We start from the raw sequence: 24,214 nt of genomic DNA on the forward strand, positions 1-24,214 counted from the left end.
TGCTTGCATTTATCTACTCAACCCGGACCAGATACGTCGGTTATAAATAAGTTCCTATAGACAACAACTACCTATATTATATTGAACACATGGGTCATCTTGAAGTACAGTAATCAAAACTACTAATTCATAATTATAAATAAAATTGAGGTCAAGGTAACCAAATCAGGGACTGGAACCCAACCTAAAAGAACCGGTTCTGGAATCGAAACCTATAAAACTTTAAGAACCAGAACAGGATCCGAAACCTTTATTTTAATATATTAAGTACCGTTATCGAACAGGAATTTTTAATTTAAAAGGTACTTGTAGGTTTAAAAATAAAATAATTTTATTTATCATAATTTAAAGGTATTACTGTCTTGCAGGGACTGGAACCTTTAGGATTTTTCCGGTTCGGTTCTTATAAAAAAAATTATAATAGGTTCCGGTTCCGATTCCGGTTCTTAAAAGTACAAAATATGGGTTCCAGTTCCGGTTAATTCTGGTTCGTACCGGTTCTTAAAAATGATTTTTTTCAAAAATTACCTATTGCTTATTGGGTAGATTTTTTACTCATAAATGGCCCAGTCTTATAAAAGATACTTTTAAAATTTTATTTAAATACAAATACAAATACATCCATTCTAAAAGTATTTAAAATACATTCCAAATACTTTTTTAATTTTACTCAATTTATTTCAGCTTGCAATAGTGTAATCTTAGTTTGTTACATTCATCCAGATAATATTAGAACTTTTTGAACCTCCTTCTTAAATTTATACTGGAAAATTAAAACTAATAAAACTGGCTGTATAATAATTTTAAAATCATTTATTATTAAGTGGGTAGTTAAAGAATTAAACAGTTATTAATAAAATCAGAAATTAATTTAATAATTTTACTAGGTAAGAAATAATTAATTTAAGAAGTGTATTCAATTTTTCAAAATGATTTTAATTTATTAACAAGTGTACAGTACACTTAACCCTCTACAGGCAAGGCCCGGTCACGGGTGACCGGACTGAGATAAAACACTAATAACTAGATTATATCATTAACTACTATGCACCGGTTTATCCCATACTATTTTATAGATAAGCCCACCGCTCGCCTGATATATTTTTGATTATCTGCTATACCTCAGTGCGCTTCTAGCTTTCGAAGAAGTTAAGTCGTTCATGTCGTCGGTCACGGACGACCACTCTTGTCTATCACGTAAGTTTTTTTTAACCTATTCTGTTTGGTATTTTTGTAATATTTGTATTTTTTTTTTTGTATTCAGCATGGACATACTTCTTAAAAGCGTCGATGACATTACAGCAGAGCTTTACCGACAGTTGGATGAAGATGATATGTCCGATGTTTTTTTTTTTTGTAACAAGATACAAGTTGTTTTATGTTTTTGTTAGTTGTAGTTTTTTCAGTTAATTATGATAAGTAAAAATAAAGAGAATATATAAAAAAGTTTGATTATTTCTAATATAAAATTACATTGGTCACCCGTGACCGCCCTTGTCTGATCTGTTGGGATTTATAGCCTTGCCTGTGGAGGGTTAAAGATTGTAGAAAAACACATCATTGGTGTCGACCATTATCGGTACATTACCAATGAAAAAAATGCAACCCGTATGTGTGTAAATTAATCAGTCTCGGTCGTATCTATAACACGATTATTTCGAGTTAAAATATTAAAATACCACATCTTACTATGTACAAAACAAAAATATTTCTATGAAAAATAATTATTTGATTACAACAAAATCCAAAATTTAAATAAAACGTTCAGTTATTTGAAATACAGGACTTTTTCTTAGAACCAATAAGAACTTTAAAAGAACCGGAAAACTTATTGTACATTAAATTGTGGTTCCGGTTCTAATTCCGGTTCTAAGCATTGTAAAATATGGATTCCGGTTCCGTTTCAGGTTCTTAGATTTTATCCAAGAACCGGTTCCAGTCCCTGCTGTCTTGTGTATAATCTATGTAAGATCATAATATTATAAGTTTTCTAATATTTCTTATACTATTAATTAAACCAGCATTCCAGATTGGTATTTAAAATTATTATACTTTTTGGTACTGAAATTATTTGCTACCGGTGTCTTTATTTTTTTTCATCAAAGAACCAGAACAGAACTGGAATCATTATTATATTTTTGGAGAATTGGTACTGGAACTGATATCGATAAATCCAAAAGGTTCCAGTCCCTGAACCAAATATTTAAAAAAAATTAAATGATTTGGATACAATTTAGCCCACAAAAACAAGGATGATGAAAAATAACGTGAATAATAATATAAACCATGGTTCCTTAATTACTACGATACAGAATATTTATATATTTGATAGTATCATGCAGTTTTTAAAATATCTAAAACTAAATAATATAATGTTATAACTAGTAAACAAATCTGGTGAATATGAATAGAAAATATTAAAGAACAAGATATCATATTATTTGGATACAATTTAGCCCACAAAAACAAGGATGATGAAAAATAACGTGAATAATAATATAAACCATGGTTCCTTAATTACTACGATACAGAATATTTATATATTTGATAGTATCATGCAGTTTTTAAAATATCTAAAACTAAATAATATAATGTTATAACTAGTAAACAAATCTGGTGAATATGAATAGAAAATATTAAAGAACAAGATATCATATTATTATGGAAAATAAATTTGCTTGGTATATAATATACATTACTTGTTTTTTTTTTATTTATTCTAATTCATCATTGTCTTGGAGTATAAATAGCTCAAAATCAATCAAAATATTTTAAGATTGCATCATGTATGAAAAATAGTCATATGAATATTTGGTGAGAATTTGAAGTTTTTACGGTAAGTAATTACTTTTTGAGTTACACTAAATATGTATAAAAAATCAATTTTTGTCAATTTTTGTTTTTTTAAATTTTTTTTTAACTTAACCACATTAGGCGAAAAATTACTAAAGTATAACTTTAAAGATACGTCGAAAAATTTGATAGCTATGGCCTATCACTCAGATAAGAGTAAATTATATTGTTTTAAATAACATTGTACAATAAATTCACTATCCAAGTATAATATTTCTAGTTGGTGCGCCGTGATTATCTGTAGTACTCGTCCTCTGTAATTATTTGTATAATATTATTTTTAATTGTATTTTTCGTCAGCCTACTTAAATGGAACAAACTTGACAATTATAAATGTCTAAAATAAACTATATTTTAATGATTATGACGTTATATTAAAAATTAAACAATGGAAAATTGATTCTTAAGAAGAACTTTAAAAAAGTAACATAAAAAGAAAAAAAAATTATTCTGACAATAATTGTAATGTACTACTCGAATTATTACTATTTTAAACGTTGAGAAACATGATATCTAGAGAAAAAATCGTTTAAACATAATCATGCATCAGAGGTGGGCAGATAATGACCAAATGGTTGTTGCAATAGCCACAGTTATATATTTATATAAGAAGATAAAGCTTGATTAATTTGAGTAAAACAATCTCAAATTATTTAAGGGATAGGTACAAGGTACTTGGTAGGTACACTGTAAAATTCCAAATCATCGACCAAACGGCAAACACTACCAATTTCATGTAGAATTAGTAACGGGAAATATAATTTCGAGAGCAAGAAAAAAAAATTACTTCCAGAGCTAAGTAGTTTAGAAGAAAAACACTTCTGATAGTTAAAATTAAATAACAGTTAAAAAAATATTGGTATTTTCTGCAAAAAATTAAATTAATGGATTGATTGAAGATACATAAATTTGATGAAACATTAATTAAACAGTTTAAAATATTTTTTTACAACACTATAGATTAAACAACACGCTCACAAATTAAAATATGCTATAAGTAAAAAAAAGTTGTTTTTTGTTTAATTGACATCTAACAGAGAAATATCAAATATTTAATGATCGATTTTTTGAAGATCTAAATTGTATTCTGATAATAATGGCTAAAAATTATAACATAAAATACAAAATGGCGTCAGTTCTTTGGTACTATTAATCGTCAGTTTTTATCTATAGTTGTATTTAGTCGTCCAAGTCATGTAAATTAAACTTATAACATACAAATATCACTATGCTTATTTACATTGATGAATTTAAGTGCACCATGCCGATGAGATATCGTAAAAATGGCTTCTCGACATAACTGTACCTAAATGGCCTACTCAAGACGCCGTGTTATAACTAATACGTATTTTTTAATTAACTATTATTGAAATACCGCAACAAAATAATTAACTATATTTCACATAATATTTTTATCTATAGCAAAATTATTTTTAGATTTAAAAAATTCTAAATTAATGGGAAGTTATTAGAAAAACGTATTATATTATTATAATTTTTTTCCTGTAAGCTTCTATCTATTTTTCAAGATTTATTGTTACCTAATATTTTATAATTACTAACAAGTATAAAAAAACATGACCTACTTATTTCAGCCACCGTGAGTCAATATGAACAGTTTTTTTTGAATTCAATTTAAGTTTTAAAAATATAAAATAAATATGTTTTATATACAGCTGCCAGTTGGTTATCAATTTTTTAATGGCGTGATGTTGTATCCTACGTAATGTAAATTAAAAAAGAAACCTGTTACCTATTTAAATACTCAATTGAAAAAATAAAAAATTGGTATATCAATGAATCGTTATGTCCTTATAACAGTTTAACTAGGTATCAGTTTAAAAAAATATTGAATGTATAACTAAATATTAATTATATCAATACATGGCATATAAATTATGAATACCATAAATACAATGAATATACTATAAATATTAGATACGTAGTTATCGTAAATAAATCGAAAAGCTTTATCTTAGTCAGAATATTTGTCAATAAACACCAGTCATGTTATATAATACAGGGTGTTTCACGGTGAACTGACAATTGCAATAACATTTAATCGAATCTAGGTATAGTGTTAGAAAGTCATGTGTTATAAGGTCAGATATTATAATATTAAGTGTCATAAAAATCAAATGTTATAAAATATATTTCTCATAAAAATCATATGTCATAAAAGTTATGTACCTATTATAAAATTACAGTAGATATAAAAATTGAATTAACTATATATTATGTGTGAATTAAAATGTTAATGTTAAACAATTTAAAAAAAAGGAATAATTATTGTAAAAATGTTTAAAATTTAAAATTTGAAACAATTGCTTTAAGAAATTCTTTTATATCATACTCAGGGTTCTGTTCTAATCGTTTACATATATTTTGTATTCGGATATTTTGGTCGTTTGTATTTTTGGAAATAGACGTTGAGTTTGTTATTAAGCGTTCTATGGTTACTTCTGTTTCTTTTTGCTCTTTTTGTATTCCTCGGATAACAAATAAAGAAAACATTTAGCTAAAATGATTAAACGATAAGGAACATGTATGTATGTAGGTACTCTAATAATATTATATTATAACACATGATTTTTATGAGAAATCCGTTTTATAACTCATGACTCTTATGAGACTTAAATTTATAACACATGACTTTCGAACACTTGACATAGAACCCATTTAATCTATTTAAAATGTTTGACTTTTCATTTTTTTGAATTGTCAATTGTCTTTTACGCTACATGTAAAATATTTTTTGATTTTTTTTTTAACTTGTGTATGTTTTTGTAAAGTTTTTAATTTTTTATTTGGTATTTGAGATATTCAATAAATCAATAAATTTTAATATATTCTAAAAAGTATTTTATTTAATTTAGGTTGTGTATTGATTAATTAACATATCTGATATCTAGGGTGGTAGTAAGTAATTTAATTTGTAATTTAAATAGTGTTATTTTGAGGTATTCTTTTTTATTTTAATTTATATTGTTTTGTTTTTTTGCGAGTATTTGACTATATTTATTCAAAAAACTAAACAAAGATTAGTATTTACTTAACGGATTGCATAAGCCGAGTATTAGTGTAAATGTAAAATTCACTTTGAAATCAAATAAATAAAGCCATAACTCACAAAGTATAAAGTATATATATTACTTAAACTAAAATAGAAAACATATATTTTTATTGTACCTCAAAAATAACAGGGATAAATGAGGTATTTTTACAGCATTGTCATCACTGTTAAACATTAATGTATAAACACTCATTGCTTGGCATACAATACATTAAAAATGGTTTCATGTTCTCTCGAATTGTCTGTAAGGTTTTTTATTAAGAATACTTGAGTAGGTAATATAATTTACTTGCTGGATGAGTAACTGTCATAATTACATTAATATTGTAATATTGAAGTCCAGGTGTGGTGGTGATTACCGGTGGGTGGTCAGTCATTTTTGAATAATATTCAATGATTATGTTGTATTCTTATAATTGACATAGATACTATATGCATCACTTTTACCACACACTTAACATTTAACACCAAACATTGAAAAATGAATCACGTACATACGTTATATTGTGTTAATTGTATAATTTATTTATTATCATAATAGTACAATACAACTACAACTGTATCAGGCTTGTATTTACTTGATATTTGTTGATTATTCGTGATAACAAATTTCATTATTTCTTGGAAAAAAATAATTCAAAATCGATAATCGATCAATTGCTGTAACACTGATAAACAAGAAATAAATTTGAATTTAAACAAACTTTAAAAATTGTTTAAAAATTATTTACTTAACCTTAGTAAAAGTAGTTGACACCAACATTTTTCTAAAAATCGGATTTACAAAATAGCTATCTTATTTTTTTTTAAATATCAAATAGAAAATTTTAAAATTTTGAAATTTTACATACAAAATGTTTAAAAAAAATCAAAAAATATTTAAATTGTACCGCAGACGAAAATTGACAATTAAAAAAAAAAAAAGGTGGGCAAGTGGATGTCACTCTGCTGTACTGTAGGTTACAAGTGGGTCACTGTATAATGGATGGTATTAAATTTGAATTCAATGATATATCATTGTATAAGAAAAACGATTCTGAGTGGAGACGATATGTCAGTCTAGGTATAAGACATATTATACACTTATCTATGGTATTAAAAAAAAAATTGACCTATAATAAATTCCAAATTAATCATATCACAATATCCATTAGGTACATATAACGCGTTATACATCAACAACAAACCGTGATACTATCATCATAATATATCGATGAAAATATTACAAATTAGAAGTTTCAAGTGCCCACGAATAATATTATACAATCACAACAAAATAACTAAAATAGTTATTCTAGGTTTTTATGTAATTTCGTCCAAATTTGAACTTAAAATGACTATACAAATAAACTGTGCTTGTGTATTTTTTAGATTTTTTGGTAACCGAATTATCTATTTACATGGAATCTTGTTTTAAATTTTCAATCCTTAGCTATAAAAACTGAACATTTTATAATTTATTAATTACAATGGTTGATAATTTTCGAGATTTTGATAAATTCTGTCCAAATTTGATCTTTAAATGCTTATAAAAAAAAACTGTGCCTATGTATTTTCAATATTTTTCAACTGCTATTGTAAAAATATATCAGGAGTCTTGTATTAAATTTTTACACTTTTTGGCCCAACAGATAAAACTTTATTGATATTTATAGAAAAAAAAACTAAAAATATTGAAAACTGAAAATGCCCGTAAACAGCTCAAAAAGTGTCAAAATATTTTCAAAATTGTATGGTGTATAGGAAATGCTAATATAAACATTCAGTGAAATTTTCATGTATCTACAGTTATTCGTTTTTGAATTACAAGAAAATAAGGAAATCGGTACATGAGAAATCGAGTGAATATCTAATGTTGTAAAAATATGAATTTAAAACGCTCATAAAAATTTAATTTGACTTTCTTGTAGAAATTTTTTTTTTGATAAAGTTAGACAAACTTATGAGGAATCTTGTATTAGATTTTAAAATCTTAGATTTAAAAAGAAAATTTTTTATGAATTTCTAACTCAAAATAATTTGCAAATTTTCGTGATTTTTCCGTATTTTTTCAAGATTTGAACTTTAAACGTGTATAAAAAAAAACTGTGACTAAGGATTTTTAATTTTTTTCATCTGCCTTTGAAACAATAACCTAGGAGCCTTCTATTAAATTTTCAAGCTTTTTTACCCAACAAATAAAATTTTATTGATATTTATAGAAAAAAAATTTAAAAAAACTGAAAACTGACAATGTCCGTAAACAGTTCAAAAAAAGTCAAATTATTTTCAAAATTGTATTGTGTATAGAAAATGCAAATATAAACAACCAGTGAAAATTTCATGCATCTACGGTCATTTGTTTTAGAGTTACACCAATAACCAAAATCGATTTTGTTAAAAATCGATTTTGCGTAAAAATTCCCGTTTTTCCTTAATTTTTCTTTTGTTTTTCACATCGCTTTTGAAAACTACTGGGAAATTAAAATTTTGACCTCCCCAATGCACCAACGATATTCACTTTCCCATCGAACAAGATACTGAAGTCGAAAATCGAAGCATTATTTCGACTACTTATCGTGTACACAGACACAAAAATAAAAAAATAAAAAAAAAAACACACATCATTGTAAAATCAATACATTCATCGTTTCACTCAGAATCTAAAATATGTTGAACATTTTCAATGGAACAAAAGTAATTGCAAATGTCAGTTCATCGTGAAACACTGTAAATCTGTAAATAAAATCATATTATTATCTCAATCGTTAGTATTGATAGTATAAATATAATAATATGTGTGACATCGTTACATAATATACTGTAAAGTATAAGTTTAATCTTAAATAGTAATAAATAAGGAAGAAAGCTCATATACATAGCGTAGTTATACGGGTACACATATACACATACAATTGTTAGCATATTATATAAACTACACACCATGTTAAGTTCGTTAGTTCCGGGACAAGCAGCCCGCCACTCAGGAACTCCGGATGACCATACTGTTTGAAAGTCTTTCGTTTTACTAGAGGTAACTAATATTGTTGTAATTTATTGTGTAATAATAAAACATATCAACTAGAACTAAATATTTGATCCATCTTTCCTAATATAATTCAAAGGGCTCTGAAGACCCTCACTTAGTTATCTAAATATAACAGGTTCCCCAACTCCGTTACACAACAATACACCTAAATCTAACAAGGTAAGCTGAATTTAGTCACAGCTGGGACACTGTACGCGCAATCGTATTCATCATAATATGTTTGGAAAACCCTTCCAGCTTCTGAAAAAGTTAATTATTTGACGATATCTGTAGAATTTTATTGAAAACTATAACCTGGCTGTATACGATATGCAATTTTCGGTGACCATCGATACCGTCTTCGCTATTGAATTAATAACAGTTAAAAGATTTAACGCTTACCTAAGTACTTATCCAGCGTTGATACATCTATACGCGTAAACTAATCGACAGTTTTTACGTTTTCAACTCGTAAATTCGTTCAAATTTAACTATTATTTCACTACATATTACTTAAATTAATGTGTATATTTAGGAGTATTCAATATGAACTGATGTGTTCATGCACGAATATACATGAACATTGTTTGTAATTTTGTGTAATCAACACAAATAATTATTAATTGTATACTGTTTAGTAAGTAATTTATGATATATATTTAAATATATTATAAATTCTTTATATTTAAATAGTATAATATAATTTATTGTTATAAGGTAGATATTTCTACCAGATTCAAAAATCCTAACTTAATAAACCAAAATATGTATTATAGTACCTATAGGGTTAAAAGGTATTCATTTTATTACTACACATTACTATTACTTATTGTTCTAGCTCAATAAATACAATCATAATTATATAATATTAATATGTTTCTCATATAATATAATTTAATAGGTATTTAGATAACGTATAATTTAAAATACCTGCATAATGTGGATGGTTGTTCAATCATTGAAAGATAATTCTATTAAATATGTGCCTAAAACATGGTACAATAAAAAAAAAAAAATGTGTGCATGGCCAATTGCAAAAAATTATTCAAAAAGATTAATTGAGAAAATGATACCTCTACATTTGTTTGAATATTATTGGTTACCAGTAAGGAAAATAGGACGATTGTATGGTAAGATTCAAATAATTTGTAACACGTAGACAAACAATTAACATATATTTATAAATTCAGATATTTATATTGATATAATATAGTTAGTTATCATTTATCAATAAATATTGGTTTTAGGAAGTTTAGAAGAAGCTCGCACGAAGATGTATTATGCTAGAATTCTAACAACTTTATCAGTAAACCGTGAACATACAAGTACCAATATAACAAAAAAAACATCAGAAAATAAAATAATACAAAGTCTTCCCACTGTAAAATCTAGTAAGGCAATTTTATTATTTTTAAATATAATTGTCTATTGATATCAGTTCTAAATAATAAAAATTTGAATATAGATATGCAGAGTGTCCCGTGAGGATATTAGCCATAGAGAGGATCTCGTCACCCGGTAAAAACCGGTTTTTTGCCAATTTACCTATAAACTAAAAAACTTATTAAAAGTCATGAAATTAATGAAAATAAAATGTTGAAAAATCAAAATTTTATAAAAATAAACTCTATTAAATGTCCATCTTCGATTGCTTTAAAAAAACAAAAAAATATTTTTTTGAACTTCTTTACCAAAGAATTTATATAAATTAAAAATAAATTATGTGTAGTCCTTATCTCTGTGGGTCTAATAAAAAACAGGTTTATGATAAATTTAGTATCTCAGGAGATATCACGATGGGTAAATCCTTGCGAGACATCCTGTATATATTAAAATATTTAATTTAGGTACTTACCAATATTAATTATTTAAGTATTATTAATACTAATATTTCATTATAAAAAGTATATACATAGTTTTGATTAACTATTGATTTTAGGAAGTTTAGAAGAAACTCATTCTAAGATGTATTATGCTAATATCCTATCAAATTTATCAGTAAACCGTGAACATATAAGTACCAAAGTAACAAGAAAAACATTAGAAAATAAAATGATACAAACTCCTCCTATTGTAAAGTCTAGTAAGGCAATTTTATTATTTTTAAATAAAATGTTCTCTTGGTTTCATGTTTGAATCAGGGACTGGAACCTTACCGAAAAGAACCAGTCTTAGAACCGAAACCCTTTGAATATTGGGAACTGAAAATTCACCGGAACCCTTATTTAAATTAATTTAAACACCGAAACCGTACCGGACCGATACTTTTACTTTAATTTTTTTTACAAAAGTACAAACTCAAAACAGATAACAATTTTTATTTTTTAAAAACCAAAAAGTAACAGAAACCTAAATTTTAGTTTTTCTGGGAACCAAACAGGAACCGGAACCGTAAAAATAATCGTATGTTCTAGTCCCTGGTCTAAATAATAAAAAGTTAAAGTTCAAAAATTAAAATAATATACGTATATGTACATTTAGGTGCATATAACATTAGTACATAGTTTTTAATAAAGCTAATACTAAAGTAGTTATAAAAATAATACTTTTTCTGTTTTTTTACTACCACTACTTTTTTTGATTTTTAGTAGTGGTTCAGCACTGGTTGGTAGGCACCCCACTGTTTATTCCGTGATTTTATTTTGCCCTAAGTACTCTTAATGGTATTAGTGTGAGCCAAAGTGTCAGTACAAATACCACGTTAGTGATGCCCGCGCTGCCACTCGCTGCGGCCTGTGCTGCGCTTGGACAAAAAATTCGAAAATATCCCTCGACTTCCTATGCAACAACACCACAAGTTGGTCACAGGGTAACATTCGTATATCCACTCTTAATACGTATTATACGTGTTATACGTATACGACTATTTAAATTGAATTGTCGGTATAAAATTAAGGTCGTTATTAGGAGTGGATATACGGCGGTTATCCTGTGACTAACTAGAGGTGGTGTTCCATAACAATTCGAGAAATATTTTCGATTTTTTTGTTCGAGTGTAGCTTGGCAATCGAGTGATAACGCGGAAATCACTGACGTGTTATATACGTATAACAGAAAAACCAAAAAAAGTAATTGTAGTGAAAAAAAACGTACTTATTCATTACAGTGACTCTCTAGACATCTAATGTACACCAGAGTGTTACCCACTAACTGCTTTTTATATTTTAAAATGTGGATGATAGATTATATTTTCATGTGATAATTGGGTTATCAAAGTACCTGTTTATTTCCAACCCATTATGTTTAAAATGCTAACATATAACGTATTTGATTAATCTACAGGTATACCAAAACAGAATAAACAAATAGTACACGATTATAAGTCTACATCGACTGTCATACCTGTTAAAGACAAAAAAAAGGCTAATTGTGGTGGGTATTTATTATAAATATTTAGGAACATTCTACTTATAATTTATTTTAGATAAGTAGGTATGTTCAAGTCACATTGGGCCGGTGTTATATAATGTCATCCGGGCTGGTACAAATTAATCCATCTGGTAAAATATTATTATTTTAGATAATTTTTTTATAACGTTGGATATTCACTAGACTTCCTGGAGAACGATTTATTATTTATTGACTAATGTTGTATTTCAAAAACTAATAACCATAGATACTTAAAATCTACACCAAATATGTAGTCTATCGTTTTCTAAACATGAACAATATTGATATAACCATTTAAAGTTAAAATTTTGAAAAATTTATAAATTAAAATGTACTAATCATTTTGTAGTTACAAATGTATTAAATGTTAAATTTTTATAGCTAAAGATTGAACATTTAAAATAAGGTTTTACACGAGTAGTGAAATCTTTAACCAGATAATCTAAAAAACATATAAACAGAGCTTATAGTTATTTTCAGTTCAACTTTGGAAAAATTACACACCTATTAAAACCAAGAATAACGATTTTAGTTATAATTTTTTAATTTAAAAAATCATTTGTGGGTACTTCAAACTTTTAGAGTAGATATATTATTATATTTTTTACACACAATAACATTTTCAAATCCAATGTTTTCGACAAAAAGACATTTAGCCTACTTATGCCTAATAGTGAAATAAATTACTTTAATCACAATAATATCATAAAATATAGGCATCAAGCTATTTGGTAATATCGTAGACTCCCAGACAGTCTTCACTCAGAATCTTTTTTCATATACATTGATTTTAAATCATTGAATTCAAATAATTTGAAATTTGTTAAATTATTTAACACATCATTACAGTGACTCTCTGGACACCTAAATACCTAATGTACATCAAAGTATTACCCACTCACCCGTTTTTTTATATTTTCAAATGTAGATGATAATAGTATTTTCATGTTATAATCAGGCTATCAAAGTATCTATTTATTTCCAACACATTATGTTTCATATTTTAACATTACATTTTTAATTAATTTTCAGGTTTACCAAAACAGGATCAACAACTTGAACACAATAATAATTCTACATCTACTACCATGCGTACTAAAGATAATACTAAGGATAATTCCGGTAGGTATTTATAATAAATATTTAAGAACATTCTCCTTATAATACATTTTAGAGTAGGTATTTTGTGCCACTGTACTATTGTGCAATTGCACATTGGGCCGCTGTTATATAATGTCATCCGAGCTGGTACAAAATAATCTACCTGATGTAATATTCTCCTTTTTGACAACTTTTTTAGGACATCTTCTATTTAGAACACCCTCCACTCAATTAAACTTTAAATACATATAACTAGGGAGGATTTTAATGCAAAGTTCATTATTTTTAAGAAGTCCTAAACAATATTTTTCAAGTAAAAATCCGTTTCATTCATCAAAAATAAGAAAACTAAAACAAATGTTTTAAATTTTTAGACTGTTTTTGAGCATTAATAATAATTTTTTAGCAATTTTGTTAGTTAAAGTGCTTTTCATACATTATAACATTTTTAGATTAAAAATTCAAAACATTTGGTGCCGACCATTTATCATTAGTTTTCGATCGTACTGTTTATAATTTCGATACGTCGGTAACATCTAACTTTACAGTGCGTTTAACGGCTATTATGCGTTTGAGACTCAAACCAGTAACAACTAATTGATCAATTGGTGTTACATCGTAATCATGTTTATTTGGTTAAATTCGTATTTTTGTTTGCTCAAGAATTGTTTTTTGGTAATTTTGATACGTCGGTAACATCTAACTTTACAGTGCGTTTAACGGCTATTATGCGTTTGAGACTCAAACCAGTAACAACTAATTGATCAATTGGTGTTACATCGTAATCACGTTTATTTGGTTAAGTTCGTATTTTTGTTTGCTCAAGAATAGTTTTTCGGTAATTTTTTATAGTCAAGTCAAATTAGGAAAACGATCTAAAAAAATTCCCCGAAAGCTAAATTTTGGTACCCTCTACGGATGGTGTACTATCCTACTTAACGTACTAAACGTCCTGACCCCTATGCGTATCCATTCCCAAATAGGGTTAAAATCTACCTTCACTGTTTTCTTATAAATTGTTAACCGTTGGACTTACAAAAAAAAATTAAGACAGCAATTATAGGCAATCAAATTAGCTATCAAAATATACCGTTGAGTATCAAACATCTCAAATTTTAACAAGATAGCTTTATGTAAATTTTTTTTTTAAATTTTTTTTCAGGCACGCCAAAAATAAATAATTGCCTATTGGAGAAATTTTAGTCTGAAATTGTTTATTTATTATACCATTATTTTTTTTTTTATATAATGCATTAGCCATACCTAACCTAACCATGTAACTATACACTTGATAATAATTAATAATTTCAAACACATAATAGAAGATAATTTTACTTGTTATTTGCTGGAAGTAACTGTTTTCCGGAAAACGTGATACGTGAGTTAGTTCAATGGTTTTACGTTTGCTGGTACTTCATATAATTTCAACAATTACTCATCTCTCACATGAACAATGTCCTCAGATGTAGATGATTCATTATAAAACACCAATAATGAATTATTAATTATGTCTGAATATTTTTTAACTGTTTTCAAGTGTTTCATGTTGAAATATATCTGACGTAGTATTACACCCGTCAACAGCATGGATACATAAGAAATACGGAAGTTTATTATTAAATACTTGTTGAAAATGTTGGATAGCATACAACTTAGTATGCATACGTCCTTTCTCCGGTTTCTAAGACTATTTGAAAATCATCTGGAGTTAACATGATCAAAAATATAATTAAATCAACGTCTTCTCCCATGACCACAACTTTCTTGTTGTCATTAGATCTTTGTATGGCTGTACGAAAAATCTGTGTATCAGCGTCACCATCTGTCTGTAACTTATTAATGCCTGACTCTACTAATTTATCGGTTAAAATTTATATTAGCCTCATATTATTACTGTAGTAATTATTAATTCTTGTAGTGATACAAGTATGTCCATCGTTTCTTCTATAAAAATATCAGTGCTCTTAAATTTATTTTGTCGTCGATGCCTTTCATAGGTTTTTATACCCAAATATCCAAAGGTGGAGTTAAAGTTAAATTACATTTTAGTTGTAAGTTAAACGCTTAACGAGTTGCTTATAGGCAAAACGGCGGAAATCCCTTTATTAAAGGGTGGCGGTTTCGCACGAGGGGGCCTTAGAACTTTTAGTATGTTCATTGGTAAAGTATAATATAGTAAGTAAGTACTAATAATAAACAGCTTTCGTCAAATTTGTTAAGTTATTTTTATTAATGTTTTAAATTAGTACGTAATATTAATTGTACTATTATTATGTCACTGAAGATATCAACTACTCTACAGATCACGGTACTTAATGCATGTAATATAATAATAATGGTATAATATGTAAAAATATCAGTCTAAAATTTTTCTCATAGGTCATTTTGACGTGTGACTACTGATTTTGACTCGAAAAAAAATTTTATTTACAGCTACACGTTAAAATTTGACTATCTAACATGTTATATTTCGTTACCTAATTTTATGGCCTATAATTTTTGCTTTCAAATTTTTTTTGTAGGTCTTACGGTTAACAATTTATTAGGAAAACAGTGTGTGACAGTAGATTTAACCACTTTTTGTTAATAGAGGTGTTACGCGTCAGGACTTTCAGTATGTTATAGTACACTCTAAATGTGTACCTACCAAAATTCTGCTTTTAGGGATTTTTTTTCCGATATTTGCTAATATTTATCTTCTTTGACTGGACTATTAAGGCCATTATTATGCGGTTAATATACATTTTTTGAGGGAATTTTCCCTATTTTTTAGACTACTCAAAGATAGATCCATATGCAAAGCTGTGAACAAAAGAAGAAAATAAAGTATATAAGTTGGCTAAGATTCCAGAAAAAAAGTTGTGGGAATGACATAAATTAAAGATAAAATAAGGGAAAATATGTTGAGATAATTTTATTATGATGTGACAAGAGAGGTGACTAATAGGTAATGAGCGTGGCTATGGAAATAAATGTATAAGGAGAGAGGAAGATAGTTGAAGAGTTGGATATACAAAATAGAGAATGCCATGATAATAGATAGTGTAAGAAGTGATAGGGGATGGAACAATACCTCTTGTAAGTGTAGGCTAACCCCATGTAGATAAAAATGTAGGGTGAAGTAAAAGAAAAAGAATGCGATACTCAATAATGTTATTTTTTAAATTGTTTTTAATATTTTTAAATATGTTTTTGGGCTAGGTACACATATCTGATATGTATTATATATTATTATTATTTTATTATATTATATTCATAATTAGTGATTTTTGTCAATAAAGCTAAACTAATAAAGTAAAGTTCAATTAATTTCTAGATTTTTTAACTAGTTACTTATAAAGAACTCATTTATGTTATTTTAGTTTTTCAAAATCAGGTCCTTAGTTTATTAACGAAAATGAATGAAGAGATATTAAATTTGAAATCATCATTAAATATTCAACATGATACAATTAACGGATTTGATACATTTCTTAAGAATACAATTGGCTCTCAAATGTCCAATAAATCATCAATAACATTCGATGACATATTCCCATTAAAATCTCAAACGGAACTCGAAACATTCGAAGAAAAAATTAAAGGCGATAAAATATTTAGAAATGATGTGGTAATTTTACATTTATCATACGTTTCTTAATACCTATAGCTATTTAATGAAAGTTAGTCAATATATATAATTTATTTATAATTATTAAAATATCTAATATACGTATACAGTCGAGGCGCGATAACTCGAAGTTGAAGGGGGATAAAAATACACTTCGAGATACGTATTATTCGAGAAATATAACTCGAATTTATCAAAATTAAATCAAAACTTCAAGTTATGTAATGAAATATAATAAAATATAAAAATTATAAAAATGTATGATAAATATATGTAAATAAATGTTTATAACATAACTAAAATAGAATATAAGTATATGTACATATGTATTATTTATTAGATACAGTAGAAAAATAATTTGTAATTAATTTTTGGGTTTTCAGCTGTTTATTGACAAAATCTTCTAATTTTCCTATGGCTTCGAATATAGAAGTATCCACACCTACAACGGATTTAATAAACTGCCTAACAGTGTGTAGTGATGATATTGCTTGGTTCGCCGTTATCATATCTAAAGTTCTTTCAGGCTCATCATTTTCATCATTTTCGGAATCACTGTTTGATATATTGATACCCATGATTTCGTTATCAGTTAATAGTCCAGTGACTTCAAAATTTTCATCGATTGTAGCATACAATTGAAATGTAGTCTGTTGATCGATATTGAGCTTATCTGCTACAACTTACCAATCATATCCACTATCATCATCATCATTGTTTTCTAAACATATATCACCATCACACTGCTCTTCATTAAAATAAAATCCAGCTTTTTTGAAACAATTGATAATTGTATTCGGTTGTACATTACGCCATGCTTTTTCACACATGCGCATAGATTGTAATAAATTTATTGAGCATGGTCTGCCTTCATCAATATCGTAAACAATTTTTCGAATAATTTCTTTGCGGTATAATGTTTTGAAATTTTGTATTAAAATTAGAATAACCAAATTGAGTTGCAAAATATTCTGCTTTTTCTTTTAGTATTGGTCCACTTATAGGTATATTTTTATCTCTACATTGAGTAAACCATTTGAATAAACATACCTCTACATTTGGATATTCGGCTGGTTTTGACCTTTTATTATCACCTTTATTGTCTTCAAATTGTTTTAAAATATCCGCCTCGCCTTATTTTTTAAAAATGTTGACAGCGTATTTGGTGGAATATTAAATTCTTTCGCGATGTCTTTTTTTTTCCGGTTACCTTTTTCCACTAATTGTATCTGTTGAAGTATACAGATATACAGAAGCTAAAGGTAAATAAAAATAAGATCGGATATATGTAATAATATAATAATTTGTATATTGATATGAATAACTATATAGTGCTCCGAGGCGTAATATAAAGCAACGACTAATCGTCCTACAGGCTACTACATAGAACGAATATGCTATAGAAATATAAAATGCCTATTCAGCGTCTGCTGTACTACAGTATGAATAATTTGCTTATAATCTACATAATACAGGGTGTGTTGTTTTCCCCTTAAACAATATACCCTAACTTAGAATTAATATATCTAATTCCCAACATCTCCCTGAATTCTTCGAATCTTGGTCGTGGAGTTGGCTTAGTCAATATGTCAGCTAACTGCTCCTTGCTTGGCACATACTCCAGAGAAAACATCCCTTCACTGAACTTCTCACGAATGTAGTGATAGCGAACATCAATGTGTTTTGTTCGCTTATAGTATTCTGGATTTTTCACTAGTTTGATGGTGCTTTGGTTGTCTGCATACAGAACCGGTATATCTCCCTGTGTCTCCAGAAGATCACTGATAAGTAGCGTCAACCAAGTAAGTTCCTGTATCCATTGGCTCAGCGCTATGTATTCTGCCTCAGTAGTCGAAAGTGCTACCGATTTTTGCCTTTGTGAACACCATGCCACGATTCCGTCTCCCATCATGAAAATGAATCCTGATGTTGATCGTCTCGTTGTTGTGTCACCGGCATAGTCTGCGTCACTATATTCACGCAACTTTGGTGTTACACTATAATCATAAATTAAACCATAATTAAATATCCCCTTTAAATATTTAAATATACGTTTAACCGCATTCCAATGAATTGTCAGAGGCTTTTCTAAATAACGACTGACGAGATTTACTGCAAAAGTTATATCAGGCCTTGTTATTTGGCTTATATACAACGAACTTCCAACTGATTCTCTGTATGGAACTTCCCCTGCTTCCAATGATCCTGACAAATTTGGATCTAATGAGTGTTGTGAATCTGTGGGAATATGCAGGACGTTGGCTTCTTCCATATTGAACCTCTCTAGAATTCGCTTGCAATATGAAGATTGGTGTATGAAAATTGAACCATCAGATCTCTGATCAATTTCAATACCCAAGAAATGATCAAGTTCACCTTCCTTCTTCTCGAAGTTGTCCTTTAGGTAGTTCACCATTATGTCCACCAGCTCGTTGTTTGTTGCTGTGATTAGCCCATCGTCTACAAAAATAGCGACACTTAATAATTGATTATTTTTATTACTTACGAATACACAAGGGTCTGCTTTTGTTTCCTTTAGGTCAAAGTTCATCAGCATATTTTTGAACTTTTTGTTCCAGCACCTGGGTGCCTGTTTCAGCCCATATAGGCTCCGTTGAAGTTTGCATACTAATTGTGTTCCATCTTCGTAACCTTTTGGCTGCTTCATATAAATGTCTTCTTCAATATCTCCATATAAGAACGCTGTTTTAATGTCAAATTATCTGAGCATTAATTTTCTGGCTGCTGCTATCGCAAGTATTACTCGAATTGAATCGTATTTTACTACTGGACTGAACGTTTCTTGAAAATCAATCCCATGAACTTGCGCACAGCCTTTTACAACTAGCCTAGCTTTATATCGATCTACTTCTCCATTTGTTTTGTACTTAGTTTTATATATCCACCCATTATTTATTGGATTTTTATTTATTGGTAAATCTACTAATTGCCAAGTTTCATTTTTCTGCAATGATAACATTTCGTTGTCCATTGCTGCCTTCCAATTGTCTACATTGTTACCTGTCATAGCTTCTTTATATGTAAGTGGGTCATTACATGCTGAGAAAAATGCATCTCTATACCTAATAGGTTTATTGAGTTTTCCTCTGTCTCTGAGTATCATCTGTTGTTGATCCTCTACTGCTACTGGCATCTGATTATCATCGTCCAGTTTTTCTTCGTCGTCGCTGTTGACTTCCTCATCTTCAGCTTCACCTTCCGAATTTACTTTTTCCTCTTCTTCTTCATTTCTGATTTTTACTTCTGTAGCTGTTGATGGGTTTACTGACTCTACTTTGATATGACATCTCTACTTAATGAAACTTCTTTTCCATCAAAGCATATACGATATCCTTTCGTCTCCTCTGAGTATCCAACGAAAATACCTTTTCTTCCCTTCTGATCCCATTTTCTTCGTTTTTCTTTTGGTATATGTGCATAGACTTCACTACCAAATATTTTTAAATTATTTATGTCTGGTGTTTTATTGAACCATAATTCATAAGGCGTTTTTCCTTCTTGACCTGTGTTTCCTGTACGATTTATTGTATATACGGCTGTATTCACTGCTTCTGCCCAAAGTGTCTTAGACAATTTTTTGCTGTATACCATAGTTCTGGCTGCTTCTACAATTGTTCGCATTGATCTTTCCGCCTTCCCATTTTTCTGAGGTGTATATGGTACACTCGTCTCATGTTTTATTCCAAATTTATCCAATAAGGCTTTTACTTCAGTATTTTTATATTCCAGACCACAATCACTCCTTAAAGTAATTACTGAGATATTTAACTGATTTTTGACTGTATTTAAAAATAGTTCAAATTTATTTTTAACTTCTGATTTTTGGCTCATAAAATACACATATGTATAATTGGAATAATCATCCTTGAATATAACAAAATACCGTTTACCTCCAAGTGAGTTTACCTCCATGGGTCCACATAGTAAGGAATTATCTGTACACTGCTGTACACTATGTAAATGTAATAATAACAAACACAGTTTCTGCGCTTCACACGATCGATGCACTTACACTACACTGCACTATACTTCGCGAATTATTATTGCTGTACACTGTCTGTACACAAACACGCGATTCGTATCAATAATTAATGTATTATACATACACGACTTTATTATAAATACCTTACTACTGGGCCCATAACCTGTTGAAGTATACAGATATACAGAAGCTAAAGGTAAATAAAAATAAGATCGGATATATGTAATAATATAATAACTTGTATATTGATATGAATAACTATATAGTGCTCCGAGGCGTAATATAAAGCAACGACTAATCGTCCTACAGGCTACTACATAGAACGAATATGCTATAGAAATATAAAATGCCTATTCAGCGTCTGCTGTACTACAGTATAAATAATTTGCTTATAATCTACATAATACAGGGTGTGTTGTTTACATTCAACAGTGTCACATGCACTTTGTCAGCTATAGTTATAATGATATAATTTTCGTTTTTGAGACATGTTTAAAAACATACAAAAATACGCACAATTGACACGACACGATCGACACAACACTGTCGACACGACAGGTAGACACATATTAACATTATTAACCATACATACATACTTACAGTTATTGTGAATGTGCTAATAATCAGTTTCTATATCTACTCATTTTATCTTAGAGTAGATAAAACAAAATATTACGAAATACCCAGATACCCATATATCACAGATATAAATCATATACTTCGACTAAGCTATTCATTACAATTTTATATTCGAGTTAACAAGACTTATAATACATCGAGTGTTATGAGAATTTCTAGGGGAATAAAAAAAAAAAATAGAGTTGTCAAGTTTTTCCAGTTATCGAGGTTCGAGTTATCGCGACTCGACTGTATAATGTATAGGTAATGTATAATAGTCACAGTAGTAACACAATATGTTTTAACTTTAATACAAATTTAGATGATATTTTCTGCCTCAAATAAGAGTACCTACCTTTGATGGCAATGGGTACCGAGTTCCACACTCTGGGGGGCTTCACTTTATAGTTCTAAGAACCACCTAGTTTGCATTTTGCTAAGATCAATACCATAAAGCAATTTTTCAACCGCGCCAATTGTCGGGCATGAAAGCTGACGACAAAAGTCAATGAAAGCTGATTTAATACCTAACGTTTATTTGAAACTGAGTATAATATTTATTTTTTGATTTATTACACTGCTACGAAAGTTATCATCCAGAATTGATTAAATGAATTAAACTAATTAAAACTAAAAAACTAAATTAATTTGTATTTGTTATTGTCTTATAGTAGTTATAGATAAAACTACAATACAATATTTACTCAGTATCTAGGTATATTGTAGAAATTAATTAAATAATTAGGATTTATAACATATCAGATATGTATTAGATTCTAATGTAATAACTTTGAGAATTTAATTTTATATATTTAGATATATAATGGTTTTAGCCTTTTAGGTAAATATTAAAATAGTAAAATACTTATACCTACCTATACTTAGTGTACTTACTAATTAATAATAATAAATCTATTGAAATTCACTAATTTGTTCAACAGATATCAAATTTATCAATGCTGAATAATATGAATAATATCAGTAATAGTGTTAAATGTATGATGTCCAGAATGTTTTCCGATGAATTAGTTTCTCAATATTCATTATCTGGAGTCAAGCAAAAAAAGAACTTTTCAAATCTATCTACATACTGTTTATTGATTGGTAAATCGAATTGTATAAATAATCGATATAATATAATATATTATATTCATATAAAAATATAACTCTCATGGCCAAAAATTTTAATATTATATAACGGAGTCATTATGCCTAGGTAATAACTAACGTCTGACATATTCAAAACAAGACAAAAAAATTAAAGTGATAACTGGAATTCACATTATTATAGAAAACAATATCACGTATTTATATTTTTATGTTTTTATTGTTTTTATTTTGTGATAATCACATCAGACTTGTTTATCACAATTCAAAATATGTTAGATTATCGTGACTACGAATATAGCTGACAGATAATATTAGAATCGTTTTGTCTTGTAACACTTGTTCCAAGATGTACCCAATACTTATTAACTCACCTTGTCATGTACAAATAATAATGATCACCGTATACATGACAAAGCACCTTAATATTATATACATTTTATAATAAGAATTGTTTTTATCTTAGACTACAATAGTACTAATAGTTGTAAATTGTAAACTATACGTTTCAGATGCCATACGATGTAAGCATAGTAAATTAGATAACGAAAAAATAGATGCACCATTGGCGATTTGGTTGTCACTTGCGAAGTTTCGTATTGAAAAGATCAAGAGAAAATTAATTTCAAGTTAATATTATGTCGTAATTGAAATTATAATAAAAAGATTATACAGTTATTTTATTATTTAAAGTCATAACAGGTTGTTGAATAAATCCTATGTAATAACAATGAGAAAACATTGGATTTGACTCACGTGATGATTTTACTTTTTATAGACTCGTTCTAACTATTATTTAATAATTATTAGCATATAACATTAGATATTCATCGGACACAAAGAGGACGGTTAGTATGTCCGTTGCATCGTTTCTATATTATATAGGTACTATATAGGTTATTGAGTCTATTCTTATCTAGTGATATTATTACGCTTATCGAAGCTTATCAAACATACCGTGCCAACTTGAAATATGTAATAAAATGTTTATACACGAAGAACAAAAATATAATAATAATAATAATAATAATAATAATAGTAATAATAGTAATAAATGAAGGCATATTATAACCTGTGTTATCACGGAATACCGCAATGGTCTAATTATTTATGACTTATACCACGGTTAATTCACATACCGCACCAAGGGCTTACGAATTTCAACCTTTTCGACGTTTCAAATGTCGTTTGTATTGCGAAACTTTTCTGCTATAGAATCCTAATCCAGCGCCTCAGAGCTAAGTAAAAAAAAAAGAGCTCGTGACACGACGGCAGGATATTACACGAGGCGGCCAACTCGTATTTAACCTGTGTAATGTTACGAAAAATCGTCCGACCTCTTGGTAGCCTAAACTAATAGACTGATTGACTTGAAATGTACACGGGTTGATCTGTATGCTATTTAGATGATACTTTTATAGTTTAAAGTCGATCGGAGGATTGAATCCAAAG

General features: G+C 28.3%; 1 protein-coding gene across 1 annotated transcript; it reads left to right on the forward strand.

Moving 5' to 3' along the window:
* The first annotated feature begins 9,870 nt into the window (after positions 1–9,870).
* LOC132934213 (uncharacterized) lies at positions 9,871–23,396 on the forward strand. The gene is made up of 8 exons (XM_061000489.1): positions 9,871–10,063; positions 10,181–10,324; positions 10,882–11,016; positions 12,216–12,305; positions 13,356–13,445; positions 16,787–17,034; positions 22,597–22,759; positions 23,275–23,396. The coding sequence occupies exons 1-8, from the start codon at positions 9,871–9,873 to the stop codon at positions 23,394–23,396; spliced, it is 1,185 nt and encodes a 394-aa protein (XP_060856472.1).
* Positions 23,397–24,214: the final 818 nt, after the last annotated feature.

Source organism: Metopolophium dirhodum, chromosome 1 (genome assembly GCF_019925205.1).
Source record: "Metopolophium dirhodum isolate CAU chromosome 1, ASM1992520v1, whole genome shotgun sequence".
Lineage (NCBI taxonomy): Eukaryota > Metazoa > Arthropoda > Insecta > Hemiptera > Aphididae > Metopolophium > Metopolophium dirhodum.